We start from the raw sequence: 19171 nt of genomic DNA, 5'->3' as shown, positions 1-19171 counted from the left end.
CGACTCAGGTCTTTCAGTGCTCTGTCAAACTCTTCACGCAGTATCATATCTCCCATTTCATCTTCATGTACATCCTATTCCATTTCCATAATATTGTCCCCAAGAACATCGCCCTTGTATAGACCCTCTATATACACTGCTGGCCACCGTAAATGCAACACCCTGAAGGAAGCATCCGAATCAAGTGAAATTTACACCATGGGTTTGCAGCGATGAGATATGCAACTGATTAGAATTTCAGCGCAGACGCACGTCACGCGCGCCTGTGGCACCACCTCATAGCGCCATTTAAGGCTTGGCGATTTCGACGAGTGTACGTTCGGCACGTGTGTTTACCTTGTGGTTGTTTCACAAGACGATCAGTTATACCTCGTAGACAACAGCGAACATCTTTTGATCAAGTATCCGAGATCGACAGAGGGAGGATAGTGGCTTACCGAGATTGTGGATTATCATACAGAGAAATCTCTAGTCGTGTTGGACGAAACCAAACAACTGTAATGCGGATATGTGACCGTTGGATGCAGGAGGGTACGACGGACCGACGTGGTCGATCGCATTCACCTCGGTGCACCACTGCACGTGCTAATAGGCAAATTGTGCGCATGGCAGTGACGGATCGCTCAGTGACATCCTGAACCATAGCACAGCACATTGCGTCTGTAACGCATCATCCAGTGTCTGCGCGTACCGTTCGACGCCGTTTACAGCAGAGTGGTCTGTCCGCAAGACGTCCATTGCTTCGTCTACCATTGACGCAGAACCACAGACGTCTCCGTCGCCAATGGTGTGATGACAGACGGATGTGGACGGCAGAATGGAGTGACGTTGTCTTTACTGACGAGGCACGCTTCTGTCTGCAGCACCACGATGGTCGGATTCGAGTGTGGAGACACCGTAGAGAGAGGATGCTGGACAGCTGCATTATGCACCGCCACACTGGTCTTGCACCGGGTATTATGGTATGGGGCGGTATTGGATATTACTCTCGCACGCCTCTAGTACGCATTGCCGGTACTTTAAATAGCCGGCGCTACATATCCGAGGTGCTGGAGCCAGATGTCCTTCCTTACCTTCAGGGCTCGGCCATAGCCATATTTCAACAGGATAATGCGCGACCACACGTGGCACGCATTGTCCAAAGGTTCTTCGTCAATAACCAGATTGAAGTGCTTCCCTGGCCGGCTCGCTCTCCGGATCTTTCGCCGATAGAAAACTTGTGGTCCATGGTTGCTCAACGAGTGACCCAGATTACATCCCCAGCTGCCACACCAGATGATCTTTGGCAACGTGTGGAAGCTGCTTGGGCTGCTGTACCCCAGGAACACACTCAACGTCTCTTTGACTCAATGCCGAGACGTGTGGCAGCGGTGATCTCCAACAATGGCGGCTACTCTGGCTACTGATTCTGGCAGGAACCACATGTCACAGACGTCTGTAAACGTCATCATTTGATACTTGGTCAACATGTTATCTACAAAATAAATTTTGTTGTGCTACCTCTTGTCTTTCTTGGTGTTGCATTTACGGTGGCCAGCAGTGTACTTTTTCCACCTTTCTGCTTCCCTTCTTTGCTTAGAACTCGGTTTCCATCTGAGCTCTTGATCTTGGCTCTCTTTTCTCCAAAGGTCTCTTTAATTTTCCTGTAGCAGTATCTATCCTACTCCAAGTGAGATAAGCCTCTTGTAATGTTTGTCAAATGAGTAAAGTAGTATGTTCGAGTGCAACTGACAGCCACTCATTTTGGCCCCTTTCCACAAATTAAACTATCTGTCCTGTTCTGCGGGTATAGCAGGGGATCTCACAGGACAGTCGCAAACTTTGGTGCCCCTATGGCTTAGTGTGAATCGTTCGCGGGGTGGCGCAGTGGTTAGACACTGGACTCGCATTCGGGAGGACGACGGTTCAATCTCGCGTCCGGCCATCCTGATTTAGGTTTTCCGTGATTTCCCTAAATCACTCCAGGCAAATGCCGGGATGGTTCCTCTGAAAGGGCACGGCCGACTTGCCAATCCTTCCCTAATCCGATGAGACCGATGACCACGCTGTCTGGTCTCCTTCCCCAAACCAACCAAGTGAATCGTTCTGTTGCTTCTCACACAGACCGAAACTGTATCCTAGAGACCAGGGCAGGCCAGACCACGTGTTACTTCAGAAAGAGTGGACCGTTATTTGGCTGTAAGGGGACGACATAAACGTGGTACTACTGCAAGGCAGTATTTAGGCGGTCGGTCTACAGAAGGCTTCGGCAGAGTGGCCTTTATTGTCGGAGAGCTACTGTCTGTCTACCTCTGACGCATCTTCATGGAAGCAACGTCCAGAGTGGAGCTGGTTCAAATGACTCTGAGCACTATGGGACTCAACATGTGAGGTCATCAGTCCCCTAGAACTTAGAACTACTTAAACCTAACTAACCTAAGGACATCACGCACATCCATGCCCGAGGCAGGGTTCGAACCTGCGACCTCTTCACTGATGAGTGTTACATATGCCTTCGACGAGACAGTCGTCAGAGACATGTTTGGAGGCAACCTGGTCAGGCTGAACGCCTTAGACAAGCTGTCCAGCGAGTGCACCAAGGTGAAGGCTCCCTGTTGTTTTGGGGTGGCAATATGTGGGACCGATGTACCCTGCTGGTGGTAACGGAAGGCACCATAACGACTGTACGATACGTGAATGCCAACCTCCGACCGATAGGGCAACCATCTTGTGAATGACTTCCTTGAGGATAATGACATCGCTCGACTAGAGCGCCCACCATAGTCTCCAGACATGAACCCTGCCGAACATGCCTGGGATAGATTGAAAAGGGCTGTTTATGGACGAGGTGACCCACCAACCACTCTATGCCGAATCGCCGTTGAGCAATGGGACAAACTGGACCAACAGTGCCTTGATGAACTTGTGGATAGTATGCCACGACGGATACAGGCATGCATCAATGCAAGAGGACGTGCTACTGGCTGTTAAGGGTACTGATGTGTATGGCAATCTGGACCACCACATCTGAAAGTGTCGCTGTATGGTGGTACAACATGCAATGTGTGATTTTCATGAGCAGTGAAAAGGGCGGAAGTGATGTTTATGTTGATCTCTATTCCAATTTTCTGTACAGGTTGCGGAACTCTCGGAAACGAGGTGATTCAAAACTTTTTTTTTAATGTGTGTAGTAGCCGGCCGGTGTAGCCGAGCGGTTCTAGGCGCTACAGTCTGGAACAGCGCGACCGCTACGGTCGCAGGTTCGAATCCTGCCTCGGGCATGGATGCGTGTGATGTCCTTAGGTTAGTTAGGTTTAAGTAGTTCTAAGGGACTGATGACCTCAGAAGTTAAGTCCCATAGTGCTCAGAGCCATTTGAACCGTTTGATGTGTGTAATAGGATGACAAACTACCCCTGAAGTGCAGGAAAGTAGCGTCCCGCCGATCTACAGGTGAACAGCTGCTATGGGGGATATAAGGATGAGGAAACATACCAACCTGTGGGACTGGCTGGCATTTGCGTTCATGTTCGAGAATGGATTTCTCGCTGTCTTCCCATATCTTTGTCAGACACCTGCAGCTGTTCTTAAAGCTGAGCGTGTGTTCCATGATAAGAACATTTAGCGACTTCCAAGAAACCTTAAACGTAATCTGAAGCGATTTCGTATGAGTGGTAAATTTACCTCTTTAATTACTTTTTATTGTACACTGACCTACAGAATTTTGCCTGACACAGACGACACAAACTTAACCTCTTCAAAATATACAAGCGCAACGCAATCTGCCTGCTATACATTCACAACATGACTTCCAATATTAACACAAAAGAATGGCTCTGAATTGCAAGAAATCCTAACAATAATACAAATCCAGAAAATATGAAATTAAAGAAATATGAAACTACCTCTAATTCATCCTGCCCGGCTAGCCGCGCGGTCTAACGCGCTGCTTCCGGAGTGGGAAGGAGTGCCGGTCCCCAGCACGAATCCGCCCGGTGGATTTTTGTCGAGGTCTGGTGTGCCGGCCAGCCTGTGGATGGGTTTTAAGGCGGTTTTCCATCTGCCTCGGCGAATGCTGTCTGGTTCCCCTTATTCTGCCTCAGTTACACTGTGTCGGCAATTGCTGCGCAAACACTGCCTCCATGTACGCGTACACCATAATTACTCTACCACGGAAACATTGTGGGTTACATTCGTCTGGTATGAGACGCTCCCAGAGAGGAGGGGGGGGGGGGGCGGCAGAGGGCCTAACAGCACAATAACCCTGGGTTCGGTGTGGGGCGGGGGTTGGGAGGGTGGACTGCTGTGGCCTGTGGTGGGGTTGTGGACCACTGAGGGCCACGGTGGGATGAAGCCTCTCCGTCATTTCTAGGTCCCTAGTTTCAATACACAATACACGTCCAATTCTGTTAATTGCCTAAACTCGTTTCAGTCACGAATCCCAACAGTCCAAACCCCATTCTTTTCCCATAAGTCACTTGTTGTTGCTGTTGCGGTCTTCAGTCCAGAGACCGGTTTGATGCAGCTCTCCATGCTACTCTATCCTGTGCAAGCTTCTTCATCTCCCAGTACTTACTGCAACCTACATCCTTCTGAATCTGCTTAGTGTATTCATCTCTTGGTCTCCCTCTACGATTTTTACCCTCCACGCTGCCCTCCAATGCGAAATTGGTGATCCCTTGATGCCTCAGAACATGTCCTACCAACCGGTCCCTTCTTCTTGTCAAGTTGTGCCACAAACTCCTCTTGTCCCCAATTCTATTCAATACCTCCTCATCATTAGTTATGTGATCTACTCATCTAATCTTCAGCATTCTTCTGTAGCACCACATTTTGAAAGCTTCTATTCTCTTCTTGTCCAAACTATTTATCGTCCATGTTTCACTTCCATACAAATACTTTCAGAAACGACTTCCTGACACTTAAATCAATACTCGATGTTAACAAATTTCTCTTCTTCAGAAACGCTTTCCTTGCCATTGCCAGTCTACATTTTATATCCCCTCTACTTCGACCATCATCAGTTATTTTACTCCCTAAATAGCAGAACTCCTTTACTACTTTAAGTGTCTCATTTCCTAATCTAATCCCCTCAGCATCACCCGATTTAATTCGGCTACATTCTATTATCCTCGTTTTGCCTTTGTTGATGTTCATCTTATATCCTCCTTTCAAAACACTGTCCATTCCGTTCAACTGCTCTTCCACGTCCTTTGCTGTCTCTGACAGAATTACCACACAGAAAATCTTCATAAAGCGAACTACAGCGATTTACAGCAAGCAGCAACAACAGCCAGCTAAATAAAAAGATTCTAACTACTATAGACTCTAACTACTATAGACTCTAACTACTATAGGCTCTAACTACTATAGACTCTTAACTACTAGGAGGCATATGGTTAGCGAAAGATTGATTTTGTTGAAGTGCAAACAATGTATTTAGAAAATTTTACCTTATTCATGTGACACCCAGTTCCAAAAATTGTATAGTTGTCATTATCAACCATCCATCCGTGCTCATACATTTCCTTGCGTATTTTCTTATAAACACATCATTTCATCTCGCTTTACAATACATGTCCTACCAGCACAGAGTCTCCACTAACAATAAGAACATCATGTCCATACACTTCCCTGTCCACTCGGTAACTGCTAGTCCATCGAACCACAGAATCTCTTGCCGAGGGCGCAGACCGCTGTCAGCGATATTAACACAGTCTACAGCGCTGCCAACATACAAACAGGCTACTTACGGAGCGATCTCGATTATTTAAAGAGTGGGTGGTGTGATCGTTACTGCTTCTACCTAATATGAGACTCGCTTAAGTAATTAAAAGATTAATGAAGTAGTATGTCAAAAAATGGTGAACAATGTGGTTTTTTCTATCCTGTAGGCTCTCGGAGTCACCGGCCGCACTCGCTTTCTGCTTACCATTTGGCTGGAGAACGGGGCAATCCCCTGGAGCTGGAACGACTGCTGCCTGCCAGATCGACGGCGACTCTTCCAGCGAAGAAACCGTAAGTACCTGCCGCAAACATCTATCTGCAGTGTCTTTTGGTTTGTTACTCGTCGTTAAAGCACAAAGGCAACGACCTACTTACCAGTGTAGTCGATGTCTCTCTCTCTCTCTCTCTTTCTCTCTTCCTCTCGTGAATCGGTGAAGACGGAACCCGTGTACGATCACATTGTTGTCAGTACGTCTGTTGAAAACTCTTGGTCGACCTACCAAGTTGGAATCTTTGTCACATATTACATTCTGCGGTCCCTTGTTGATAGTAAACATAGAAGCTCCTAGTGTACTGCAATCAAAAGATACGACTGTGGTGTCACCGCCAGACACCACACTTGCTAGGTGGTAGCCTTTAAATCGGCCGCGGTCCATTAGTATACGCCGGACCCGCGTGTCGCCACTGTCAGTGATAGCAGACCGAGCGCCACCACACGGCAGGTCTAGAGAGACTTCCTAGCGCTCGCCCCAGTTGCACAGCCGGCTTTGCTAGGAATGGTTCACTGACAAATACGCTCTCATTTGCAGAGACGATAGTTAGCATAGCCTTCAGCTACATTTGCTACGACCTAGCAAGGCGCCGTATTGAATTGATAATTAATATTATGAAGCATGTACCGTAACGAGAGATATTCTACAATTGTGGATTAAAGTTAAGTATTACATCATCTACGTACTTTATTTACAATTCTCAAGATATTGTCCTGTTCCAGACCAGTCAGCGTGTAATTAAACGCGTGCATTTCGGCCTCCTCTAGAAAAACAGTGTTGCCTCTTCTGCCAACACTGCAACGACCATTTACGTCACATACACTATCTAATCAAAAGTATCCGGACACCCCCAAAAAACATATGTTTTTCATATTAGGTGCATTGTGTTGCCACCTATTGCGAGGTACTTCACATCAGCGACCCCAGTAGTCATTAGACATCGTGAGAGAGCAGAATGGGGCGCTCCGTGGAACTCACGGACTTCGAAGGTGCTCAGTTGGTTGGGTGTCACTTGTGTCTTAAATCTGTACGCGAGATTTCCACTCTCCTAACCATCCCTAGGTCCACTGTTTCCGATGTGATGGTGAAGTGGAAACGTGAAGGGACACGTACAGCACAAAACCGTAAGTCAGAACTCGTCTGTTGACTGACAGACACCGCCGACAGTTGAACAGTGTCGTAATGTGTAATAGGCAGACATCTATCCAGACCATCACACAGGAATTCCAAACTGCATCAGGATCCTCTGCAAGTGCTGTGACAGTTAGGCTGGAGGTGAGAAAACTGGTACACTCCTGGAAATTGAAATAAGAACACCGTGAATTCATTGTCCCAGGAAGGGGAAACTTTATTGACACATTCCTGGGGTCAGATACATCACATGATCACACTGACAGAACCACAGGCACATAGACACAGGCAACAGAGCATGCACAATGTCGGCACTAGTACAGTGTATATCCACCTTTCGCAGCAATGCAGGCTGCTATTCTCCCATGGAGACGATCGTAGAGATGCTGGATGTAGTCCTGTGGAACGGCTTGCCATGCCATTTCCACCTGGCGCCTCAGCTGGACCAGCGTTCGTGCTGGACGTGCAGACCGCGTGAGACGACGCTTCATCCAGTCCCAAACATGCTCAAAGGGGGACAGATCCGGAGATCTTGCTGGCCAGGGTAGTTGACTTACACCTTCTAGAGCACGTTGGGTGGCACGGGATACATGCGGACGTGCATTGTCCTGTTGGAACAGCAAGTTCCCTTGCCGGTCTAGGAATGGTAGAACGATGGGTTCGATGACCGTTTGGATGTACCGTGCACTATTCAGTGTCCCCTCGACGATCACCAGTGGTGTACGGCCAGTGTAGGAGATCGCTCCCCACACCATGATGCCGGATGTTGGCCCTGTGTGCCTCGGTCGTATGCAGTCCTGATTGTGGCGCTCACCTGCACGGCGCCAAACACGCATACGACCATCATTGGCACCAAGGCAGAAGCGACTCTCATCGCTGAAGACGACACGTCTCCATTCGTCCCTCCATTCACGCCTGTCGCGACACCACTGGAGGCGGGCTGCACGATGTTGGGGCGTGAGCGGAAGACGGCCTAACGGTGTGCGGGACCGTAGCCCAGCTTCATGGAGACGGTTGCGAATGGTCCTCGCCGATACCCCAGGAGCAACAGTGTCCCTAATTTGCTGGGAAGTGGCGGTGCGGTCCCCTACGGCACTGCGTAGGATCCTACGGTCTTGGCGTGCATCCGTGCGTCGCTGCGGTCCGGTCCCAGGTCGACGGGCACGTGCACCTTCCGCCGACCACTGGCGACAACATCGATGTACTGTGGAGACCTCACGCCCCACGTGTTGAGCAATTCGGCGGTACATCCACCCGGCCTCCCGCATGCCCACTATACGCCCTCGCTCAAAGTCCGTCAACTGCACATACGGTTCACGTCCATGCTGTCGCGGCATGCTACCAGTGTTAAAGACTGCGATGGAGCTCCGTATGCCACGGCAAACTGGCTGACACTGACGGCGGCGGTGCACAAATGCTGCGCAGCTAGCGCCATTCGACGGCCAACACCGCGGTTCCTGGTGTGTCCGCTGTGCCGTGCGTGTGATCATTGCTTGTACAGCCCTCTCGCAGTGTCCGGAGCAAGTATGGTGGGTCTGACACACCGGTGTCAATGTGTTCTTTTTTCCATTTCCAGGAGTGTATTTCACGGTCGAGCGGCTGCTCATAAGCCACACATCACGCCGGTAAATGCCAAACGACGCCTCGCTTGGTGTAATGAGCCTAAACATTGGACGATTGAACAGTGGAAAAAATTGTGTGGAGTGACGAATCACGGTACACAATGTGGCGATCCGATGGCAGGGTGTGGGTATGGCGAATGCCCGGTGAACGTCATCTGCCAGCGTGTGTAGTGCCAACAGTAAAATTCGGAGGTGGTGGTGTTGTGGTGCGGTCGTGTCTTTCATGAGGGGGGGGGGGGGGGGGGGAGAGGGGGGCGCTTGCACCCCTTGTTGCGTGTCACTTTCACAACACAGGGCTACATTTATGCTTTAAGCATCTTCTTGCTTCCCACTGTTGAAGAGCAATTTGGGAATGGCGATTGCATCTTTCAACACGATCGAGCACCTGTTCATAATGCACGGCCTGTGGCGGAGTGGTTACACGACAATAACATCCCTGTAATGGACTGGCCTGCACAGAGTCCTCACCTGAATCCTATAGAACACCTTTGGGATGTTTTGGAACGCCGACTTCGTCTCAGGCCTCACCGACCGACATCGATACCTCTCCTCAGTGCAGCACTTCGTTAAGAATGGGCTGACATTTCCCAAGAAACCTTGAAGCACTTGATTGAACGTATGCCTGCGATAGTGGAAGCTGTCATAGAGGCTAAGGGTCGGCCAATACCATATTGAATTCCAGCATTACCGATGGAGGGTGCCACGAACTTGCAAGTCATTTTCAGCCAGGCGTCCGGATACTTTTGATCACGTAGTGTATTTTAACAATTTTAATACTCGGAAATTCACTCATCAGAAACTGATTCAATTTTCCCATTAGGAGAGTACTGAAGGGCGATCTGTTGCAATTGTAAAAAACCACTCAAAAGACAAGATAGCACAAAATATTTTTTTATTCAAGAAAACCCGTTTCAACAATATCAGCTGTCATATTCAGATCTTAAACATTGTTTTTTAATATAAAACACGTTCATTTTACGCTGACCTCCTCCACAAGACGTATCATATGTGCAGCGATACGTCGACCGAGAGCATTCCAGACGTGCTCGATGGGGTTTAGGTCTGGAGAAGAGGCAGGCCATTCCATTCCCCAATATATTCTGTTTCAAGGTACTCCTCCACGATGGCAGCTCGGTGGGGCCGTGCGTCATCATCCATGAGGAGGAAGGTGGAACCCACTGCACCCCTGAAAAGGCGGACATACTGGTCCAAAATGACGTCCCGATACACCTGACCTGTTACAGTTCCTCTGGCAAAGACATGCAGGGGTGTATGTGCACCAATCATAATCCTACTCCACTCCATCAAACCACAACCTCCATACAGGTCCCTTTCCACGGCATTAAGGGGTCGGTACCTTGTTCCTGATTCACGCCAGATGAAAACCCGGCGAGAATAACTGTTCAGACTACACCTGGACTCGTCTGTGAACATAACCTGGGACCACTGTTCCAGTGACCATGTACTGTGTTCTTGACACCAGGCTTTACGGGCTCTCTTGTGACCAGGGGTCAGTGGAACGCACCTTGCAGGTCTCTGGGCGAATAAACCGTGTCTGTTCAGTCGTCTGTAGACTGTGTGTCTGGAGACAACTGTTCCAGTGGCTGCGGTAAGGTCCCGAGCGAGGCTACCTGCAGTACTCCGTGGCCGTCTGCAGGCACTGATGGTGAGATATCGGTCTTCTTGTGGCGTTGTACACTGTGGAAGTCTCGTACTGTAGCGCCTGGACACGTTTCCTGTCTGCTGGAATCGTTGCCATAATCTTGAGACCACACCCGTGCTACGACCTGGTGTGTTGGACCAGCCTCCAGTCGCCCTAGTATTCTACCCCTCATAACGTCATCAATATGTGTTCTTTGAGCCATTGTCAGCACACAGTCACCATCAGCACGTCCGAAAACGTCTGCACACTTACTCGCTGCACCGTACTCTGACATGCACCAACACACCTCTGCGTATGTGGACTGCTGCCAGCACCACCGTGCGACGACCGCAGGTCAAATGCACCGCACGGTCATACCCCGAGGTGATTTTAAACCCGCAAACAGCCCACCAGAGCGTTGTTTCATCGTGTATCAGCATTATCCTTAATTTATGAGCATGAGTGTATGAACTAATAAAGTTGATGCTGCCTGTGTCTGCACTACTGAAGCTGCTGCAACTAATAATGATAATAATAATTATTATTATAATAACAATGACAATAGTAAGTGTAATGATAGTGACAAATATTAAAAGAATTTATAGATGTTTCATGATATAGCGAGTTCTGCGGAAACGAATTTTAGGTAGACTGCACCAGCTAAGAATACTGCAAAAAAGAGGAAGATATGGTGGTTGGTTGTTTTGGGGAAGGAGACCAGACAGCGAGGTCATCGGTCTCGTCGGATTAGGGACGGACGGGGAAGGAAGTCGGCCGTGCCCTTTGAAAGGAACCATCCCGGCATTTGCCTGGAGTGATTTAGGGAAATCACGGAAAACCTAAATCAGGATGGCCGGACGCGGGATTGAACCGTCGTCCTCCCGAATGCGAGTCCAGTGTGCTAGCCACTGCGCCACCTCGCTCGGTAAGATATGCTGGGAAGGAAGGATATACAAGAGAAGCGAGTGCGTACAGGGACAATCGTAATCATTATTTTTGCTTGAGCAGATATGTCATTAACTGTTTTCTGAAGCTCAATTCTCTAATAGAATGCGGGAGGTTATCCCAGACGCGGGTTCCTGCTACTGACATGGACGTCGCGAACGTGGCTGAAGGATGGAGTGGCGCAGAAAGGATTTTGCGCTGACGGGAGCGGATGTTTCTGATGTGTTGTTCAGACAAGAGCATTAAGGTCGAGGATAGATGTGAGGGGCAGCGTTCATTGATAAGACAGCGGAGAAGGCGGAGGGGTACGGAAATCTGTGCGCTTGCTTGCTCGCAGATGGGATAGCTGTGCATATCACGGTGAAATGTGATCCAAGACTCGAACGTCACAGGTGTATTTTATTGCCGGCCGGGGTGGCCGAGCGGTTCTAGGCGCTACAGTCTGGAACCGTGCGACTGCTACGGTCGCAGGTTCGAATCCTGCCGCGGCCATAGATGTGTGTGATGTCTTTAGGTTAGTTACGTTAAAGTAGTTCTAAGTTCTAGGGGACTGATGACCTCAGAAGTTAAGTCCCATAGTGCTCAGAGCCATTTGAACCATTTTTTGTATTTTATTCCGTAAAGATTCTTCAGGTTCATCGGACGAATCCAGTCAGAATTTTAAATTCTTGGAACTCGGAAAATTTGCAGCGAAGTTTGTAATTCAATGTTGAAAAGATGCAATATTTGCTGAGAACAGCGTGGAGACCACGTTGAGTAACTTTTGTAGGTTCATTGAACTCATATTTCAGTACCTCCGTGACATTTATACTACAATCTAAACGAAGTTCTTATTACAGTACATTTGTCTACATTTTATGTATTTATGCAAGGGCAAAAAGTGGAAAAGTATATTGATCGCAAATTACGATAAAAATAGCCGTCAGTGGTTAATTATTAATCTCTTAATTAGACTTTCATTATAAATTACAAGTTATTTTGACCATATACATGATAATTTAATTTCCGAAAATAAATTATTCGTGGGGTTAAATCGTGTAATAACTCGTAAATCGAGTGTTAATGAACTCGACCGGATTTTTTAGTAAGTTAAGACACAATGCATGCGTATATGTACATTCATCAGCGATTGCAAGACAAGAGTAATCAGAATAATGACGGGTAATACCTTTTATAGTTTACCCTAAGGCCGCAAGCAAGCAGACGGTGGACAACGATTTTAAAAACGGTCCTCATTGCTCTTTAGAAATTATCGATATTAGCTATTTCTCCTAAGCAAGTTGCAGATTTATTATTTACGTGCTATTGCATACTGTTCCATGGACCAGACAAATATGTCACCATTCGTGCTGCCCTTCTCTGTATACGTTCCATGTGCCTCATTTGTCCTATTTGGTGTGTGTCACACAGTGCACCAAATACTCTAGGATGCGTCGAACGAGTGTTTTTCAAGCAATGTACAGGGTGATTCAAAAAGAATACCACAACTTTAAAAATGTGTATTTAATGAAAGAAACATAATATAACCTTCTGTTATACATCATTACAAAGAGTATTTAAAAAGGTTTTTTTTTCACTCAAAAACAAGTTCAGAGATGTTCAATATGGCCCCCTCCAGACACACGAGCAATATCAACCCGATACTCCAACTCATTCCACACTCTCTGTAGCATATCAGGCGTAACAGTTTGGATAGCTGCTGTTATTTCTCGTTTCAAATCATCAATGGTGGCTGGGAGAGGTGGCCGAAACACCATATCCTTAACATACCCCCATAAGAAAAAATCGCAGGGGGTAAGATCAGGGCTTCTTGGAGGCCAGTGATGAAGTGCTCTGTCACGGGCTGCCTGGCGGCCAATCCATCCAATTTCAGACGATAAGGTTTCATAACTAACCTTTTTCGTAGGACTCTCCATACAGTTGATTGTGGAATTTGCAGCTCTCTGCTAGCTCTGCGAGTCGATTTTCCTGGGCTGCGAACTAATGCTTGCTGGATGCGTGCTACATTTTCATCACTCGTTCTCGGCCGTCCAGAACGTTTCCATTTGCACAAACACCCATTCTCTGTAAACTGTTTATACCAACGTTTAATACACCACCTATCAGGAGGTTTAACTCCATACTTCGTTCGAAATGCACGCTGAACAACTGTCGTCGATTCACTTCTGCCGTACTCAGTAACACAAAAAGCTTTCTGTTGAGCGGTCGCCATCGTAGCATCAACTGACGCTGACGCCTAGTCAACAGCGCCTCAAGCGAACAAATGTACAACTAAATGAAACTTTATAGCTCCCTTAATTCGCCGACAGATAGTGCTTAGCTCTGCCTTTTGTCGTTGCAGAGTTTTAAATTCCTAAAGTTGTGGTATTCTTTTTGAATCACCCTGTATTTTGCAGACTGGCTGCATTTTCATAGCATTCTACGAATTAGCCGAAGTCTGCCCCCTGTTTTACGTGCGAGTGAGCTTATGTGAACGGTACATCACACATCCCTACATATAATTACATCCAGAAATTTGTAAGACTTGACTGGTTCCAGCAGTAGCTCATCGACATGTAGGCTTAGGATAGTACGATGATAGTACGATGCTACTGTGCGGTGTTTCGTGAAGTACACAGTTTTACATTTCTGAGCATTTCGAGTAAGTTCAACATATGAAACTTCCTGGCAGATTAAAACTGTGTGTCCGACCGAGACTCGAACTCGGGACCTTTGCCTTTCGCGGGCAAGTGCTCTACCAACTGAGCTACCGAAGCACGACTCACGCCCGGTACTCACAGCTTTACTTCTGCCAGTATCTCGTCTCCTACCTTCCAAACTTTACAGAAGCTCTCCTGCGTACATCCCCCAGGCTGTGGCTAAGCCATGTCTCCGCTATATCCTTTCTTTCAGGAGTGCTAGTTCTGCAAGTTTCGCAGGAGAGCTTCTGTAAAGTTTGGAAGGTAGGAGACGAGGTACTGGCAGAAGTAAAGCTGTGAGTACCGGGCGTGAGTCGTGCTTCGGTAGCTCAGATGGTAGAGCACTTGCCCGCGAAAGGCAAAGGTCCCGAGTTCGAGTCTCGGTCGGGCACACAGTTTTAATCTGCCAGGGAGTTTCATATCAGCGCACACTCCGCTGCAGAGTGAAAATCTCATTCTGGAAGTTCAACATAATTCAAAATATGTAGGTGAAACAGTACATAAATTTGAATTCATGACACCAGAGGACGTTAAGAGAAAACATGGATAACCTTGAGTGTGTGAGACTGAAATGTGTGTGTGTGTGTGTGTGTGTGTGTGTGTGTGTGTGTGTGTGAGACGAGGCAGAGAGAGAGAGAGAGAGAGAGAGAGAGAGCATTCCCCCTTTATATAGTGTACATACATATAATGCTTATATACCATATACATTAGAAATATGTAGCCTATGAAATATGTAGCCTATGTCCATCAGAACGTTTATTAGAATATGGTGTAAAAAAGTGAATCCTTCAAGACCTTTCCGAGATTTTTGGTAACTGCCTTAAACAATAACTTGTCTTTGTATTGTAGTATAGATGTACAAAAACCAATAGGGAACAATATGAATGGAAGACCAAGTACGAAGTGCTCAGATCAAAAAGGGTGTAAGACAGGGATCCAGTCTTTCTGCCTTACGCTTCAACATACATATCGAAGATGCAGTGACGAAAGCGAATGAAAGGTTCAAGAATGAAAATAAAATTCAAGGAGAAAGGATATGAATGATAAGATTCGGTGATGATGGAATGTGTGTTAGATATTTTCAATCTGTAGGTACAGTACATCGCATTTGTTTAACATTTTGAAGAAAATTATAGGAGAAAATGTAGGCCATCGTGTACTTTACGTATAGAATACTGTCTTTTAATTTTATTACTGTTGATTAAGTTTTTTAGTACAGTAACGGCAACGAAAGTGTGTCATCAATGACTTACTATAGTATGCAGCAATTACAGTAAGTTTTAAACATCCCCAACATTTTATCCCATTCAATATCCAAGATCGTTTTCGAAATTATTCAACAATTTACAATATCACTACTTCTTTCTTTACTTATCGGTTTTTACTTTTTACTGGCATTTCATAGCTGTACGTACTGCAGAACATAAGAAAAATTTCTCGTTAGTCCATGTCCACAAATACTGCATTGAAAATACTGCAGGTGTAATGTATTTCTGCTACGCTGTGGCAGCCTAAAATTTACAGACACCAAATTTTTATCAAAAATCAAAGCAAAAACCCGATTTGTGCGACCATCGGCTAAAACGATGGTAAACCATCTGTCACTTCTACGCCGTTATACGGAGTAACCGGTTTCGACTGTACATAACTTACACTGAATATTCGTGATTAGTCATACACGCAAACCTACCATTTATTCCCAAAATATTGGTCTTATAGGCCTAATCTCTTTACAAGGCGATATCCATTTCGTTTAACTGCACTTCAAAGACCTCGCCACCCCATACATTCAGCGGTGACATTGTCATTCCGATAGAGTTTTTTTTCTTTGTTTTATTTTTTTCTCCTGACCTTTATTCGCGTTCTCAGTTTTCTTTGTTTTCGTTCACTGCCTGTTCGATGTACAGAGTGAATACACTGCAGCCCTATCTCACTCCCTCCGCAACTACTTTGATGTTCTACGAGCTGTGGTAATGTGGCAAATATCGTTTGGTTCGTACGTAAAGAGACCGCCATTGACTGTACGATATTCTTTACTACACTACCTAGATTTCAGCCTAACGCCATTTTCAAGTGCTTGTAACCTCCCCTTCTCTCTTTGCTCCGTTTCTTTCGCTGATCTTTCCTCTTCTTTCTTCCTTCTTCGTACTGCGGCTATATCTCAGGGTTTTCAATGCAGAAATGTAGTGAGTAGGGGGCACATGTGTTTGGTGGATCACGATATTGTAGTGCTGTGAGGGAGCCCCACTCGTGCCTCTGGTTTGAGAAGACTGACGACTGAAGTACGAACATTTCTCAAAAGAAAAACAGGTACGTGCTCTCTTTGCTTTTAAAACTATACATAGTAGCGTAGCTAGTACTATCGATCGTTCTACTGAAATGAATGAGCGCGACACCGTTGATGAAGTTTCAACCTCGAAAGAAGTTTATTAATACCAATTAGCTGAAATAAAAAAAAGACCCATCCAATCCAGAAGTCACTCACAGTGAGAGTAATTAGTTTCTGATGTGTGTGTAGTGGTCATTGATACTTAAAAGTTCGTTTCAGTAATTCTATCACTGTCCGTTTATGAGTTGCCAAGCGACGTAACAACAAGCTGACTATGCAATGATTAATACTTGTCGTATCCCGACGCCAAATGGCTTCTCGCTTGCTTTAAGCATCAAGACGATTACTATGCCGCTCATATTAAGTCTTTGATAGTTATTATCAAGCTAATGTTACTGAATCACACACGCGACGATAACGCCCGATATCCAGCCGCGTATCTTGAACTCCGCGCCGATATTTGAGAATTCGCGCGCGATTTGTTTGCACCAGTTCCCTAGAATAAATTTTAAATCGACTCCGGGTTGTAAATTAACAATTCTATGCCCATTCGTGAAAGTTACAGCAGATCCGCACTCGACGACTACTTGATCGCGCACTCGAGCAACACGGAAGTGGCGGCCGGAGAGGCCGAGCGGTTATGCCGGTACGGTAGCTCAGCGTATTCGGTCAGAGGGTTAGCAGCGCTCTGTAATAAAAAAAACTGAGTTAATGGATCAAAAACTAACTTAAACAGATGTCTTACGACGTCCGCCCCGAGCACATACAACGAACGAAAACGAACAAAATGAGAGAAAAAAAAGAAAGCGCTACAGTCTGGAATCGCGCGACCCTTACGGTCGCAGGTTCGAATCCTGCCTCGGGCATGGATGTGTGTGACGTCCTTAGGTTAGGTTTAAGTAGTTGTAAGTCTAGGGGACTGATGGCCTCAGAAGTCCCATAGTGCTCAGAGCCATTTGAACCATTTTTTTGAACACGAAAGTTTCTGTTCTTACAAAGAGAAAATATATCATGCGTAATACAACAAGGTGATTTGCTATGTCAAAACATATTTATATCTATCTCATTAAAACTCATTACCTGTTAAATATTGGGCATAATTAAATTCTTTACTCTGCAGATAATCAATAAAATTTAGAAATGAATTACATGTATAAAAAAAAAATCTCTAGTTGATATGACGTCATAGGTCACTACTTGTTTCGACTCCCCTACACTCACGTGACGCAAAGTGGATCCGACTATATTGGACATACTCATGCTCCAACTCGAATAAATGAGTACACAATAATACCACAAATACACCCATGTTCAAAAAACACAGAACGCCTTGAACGACTAGAGGTCGGACGCTCATTTTCGCAGGCCATGTTCTGGGCATGTTCTGAAGAAGTGATTAGCATTTGAACCATGTCGGCCTCCGGGTTCAAAGGTCAACATCGATATCGCGGCGCAACACCACCTACTGGTGAAACGTGCCTGCGAGTCTCGTTGTCGCTATTGAAGGAAGGTAATGGATCAATCTGAGTTGAGCAGACGTGCAGGATAACTCGCAGACGTATGCACGAACCGTACCGTCAATCCAGAAAGTTTGAAAAGAGGGCGCATCATTGGCATTAAGAGAATGCAATCCATCCACCCGGGAAATTGCTGCTCGTGTGCGATGAAGGGTTTCGGCAGTGAAAGTGGTGTGTGCAGAATGGTTCACGGAAGTCCATGGGGCACCACGAGATGTGTCAGATCGACACCTCACCAGAATGGCATCTCATGGCAGACCTGCGGCCACTTCGGCTCTGGCGCAACAGTGGAAAAGTGTAACACATCGTACACTATCAGGGCTCAGTCTGTCGCCGTTTATTAACAGCATAGGTTACATACGAATCCTCTACTTCTCCGCCTACCTTTGACGAACGTGCAGAAACATGCTAGACGGCAATGGTGTACGGAAGGATGTCACTGGGGACAGGAATGGCATCAGATAGTGTTTTCGGATGCACTTCTGTTTGTTTGAAAATGAAGACCGCATTTTGGTTCGCCGCAGACACGGGGAGCGGCGTCACTGTGACTGCATTCGCACAGGACATTCAGCGCCAGCTCGAGGACTTATGGTGTGGGGTGGTATTGGGTACAACCACAAGTCACAGCTGGTGCGTGTCCAGGTCACTGTGACCAGCGTGACCTATGTGAATCACATCCTGCGACCCGTAGCCACACCCTTTCTGCACAACACCCCAGATGCCATTTTTCAGCAAGACAATGCACGACCACATGTCGCTGCACGAGCACGCACCTTCTTGGTGTCACAGGATGTCAGCCTTTTGCCCTGGCCCGCCAGGTCAAAAGACTTGTCGCCAATTGAAAATTTGTGATATGGTGAAAGGACGGATACGGCGCTGAGAGCCAATGCCAACCACTACAGATCGACTTTGGAACCAGGCGATTGCAACATGGATGCTATACCACAGGACGCCATTCGTGCCTTATACTCGCCGATGCCATCACGCATAGGACCCATGGCAGACACTGTGCCTAGTAGGCAACAGGAAACATGCTGAACCGACATAACTGGAATGCTTATCATTTTCACAGAACATACTAAAGTACATGTCCTGTGAATATGAGCGTCGTATCTCTAGTCGTTCGAAGTGTTCTCTTTTTTCTGAACATGAGTGTAGCAGTAAATCAGAGCAAAAATACAATTAATGCATAGATTACATTACTTGTTTTCTACCTACATGTCAAAAATGTACGTCTTCGGTTATACACACATCAAAATAACGTTTACATCACCCCGGTTCCCAGAACTCCTGAAGATAGACGTTGGCTGTGGATATTGTATCACAGACAC

General features: G+C 46.5%; 1 protein-coding gene and 1 non-coding gene across 2 annotated transcripts in view; one reads left to right on the top strand and one right to left on the bottom strand.

The window, feature by feature from the left end:
- Positions 1 to 19171, top strand: part of LOC124719732 — a 467864-nt gene that overhangs the window by 339223 nt on the left and 109470 nt on the right. Inside the window, exon 4 of the mRNA XM_047244934.1 lies at positions 5872 to 5995. Within this exon, the coding sequence (XP_047100890.1) occupies positions 5872 to 5995 (124 nt within the window). The remainder of the gene's footprint in view (positions 1 to 5871; positions 5996 to 19171) is intronic.
- Positions 13998 to 14072, bottom strand: Trnas-cga. The gene has a single exon. It is a non-coding gene; the product is annotated as a tRNA-Ser (tRNA).

This window comes from Schistocerca piceifrons, chromosome 11 (genome assembly GCF_021461385.2).
Source record: "Schistocerca piceifrons isolate TAMUIC-IGC-003096 chromosome 11, iqSchPice1.1, whole genome shotgun sequence".
In the NCBI taxonomy this organism is placed as follows: Eukaryota; Metazoa; Arthropoda; class Insecta; order Orthoptera; family Acrididae; genus Schistocerca; species Schistocerca piceifrons.
Note: the sequence above shows the minus strand (reverse complement) of the source record. Positions and strands in the feature narration are given on the sequence as shown.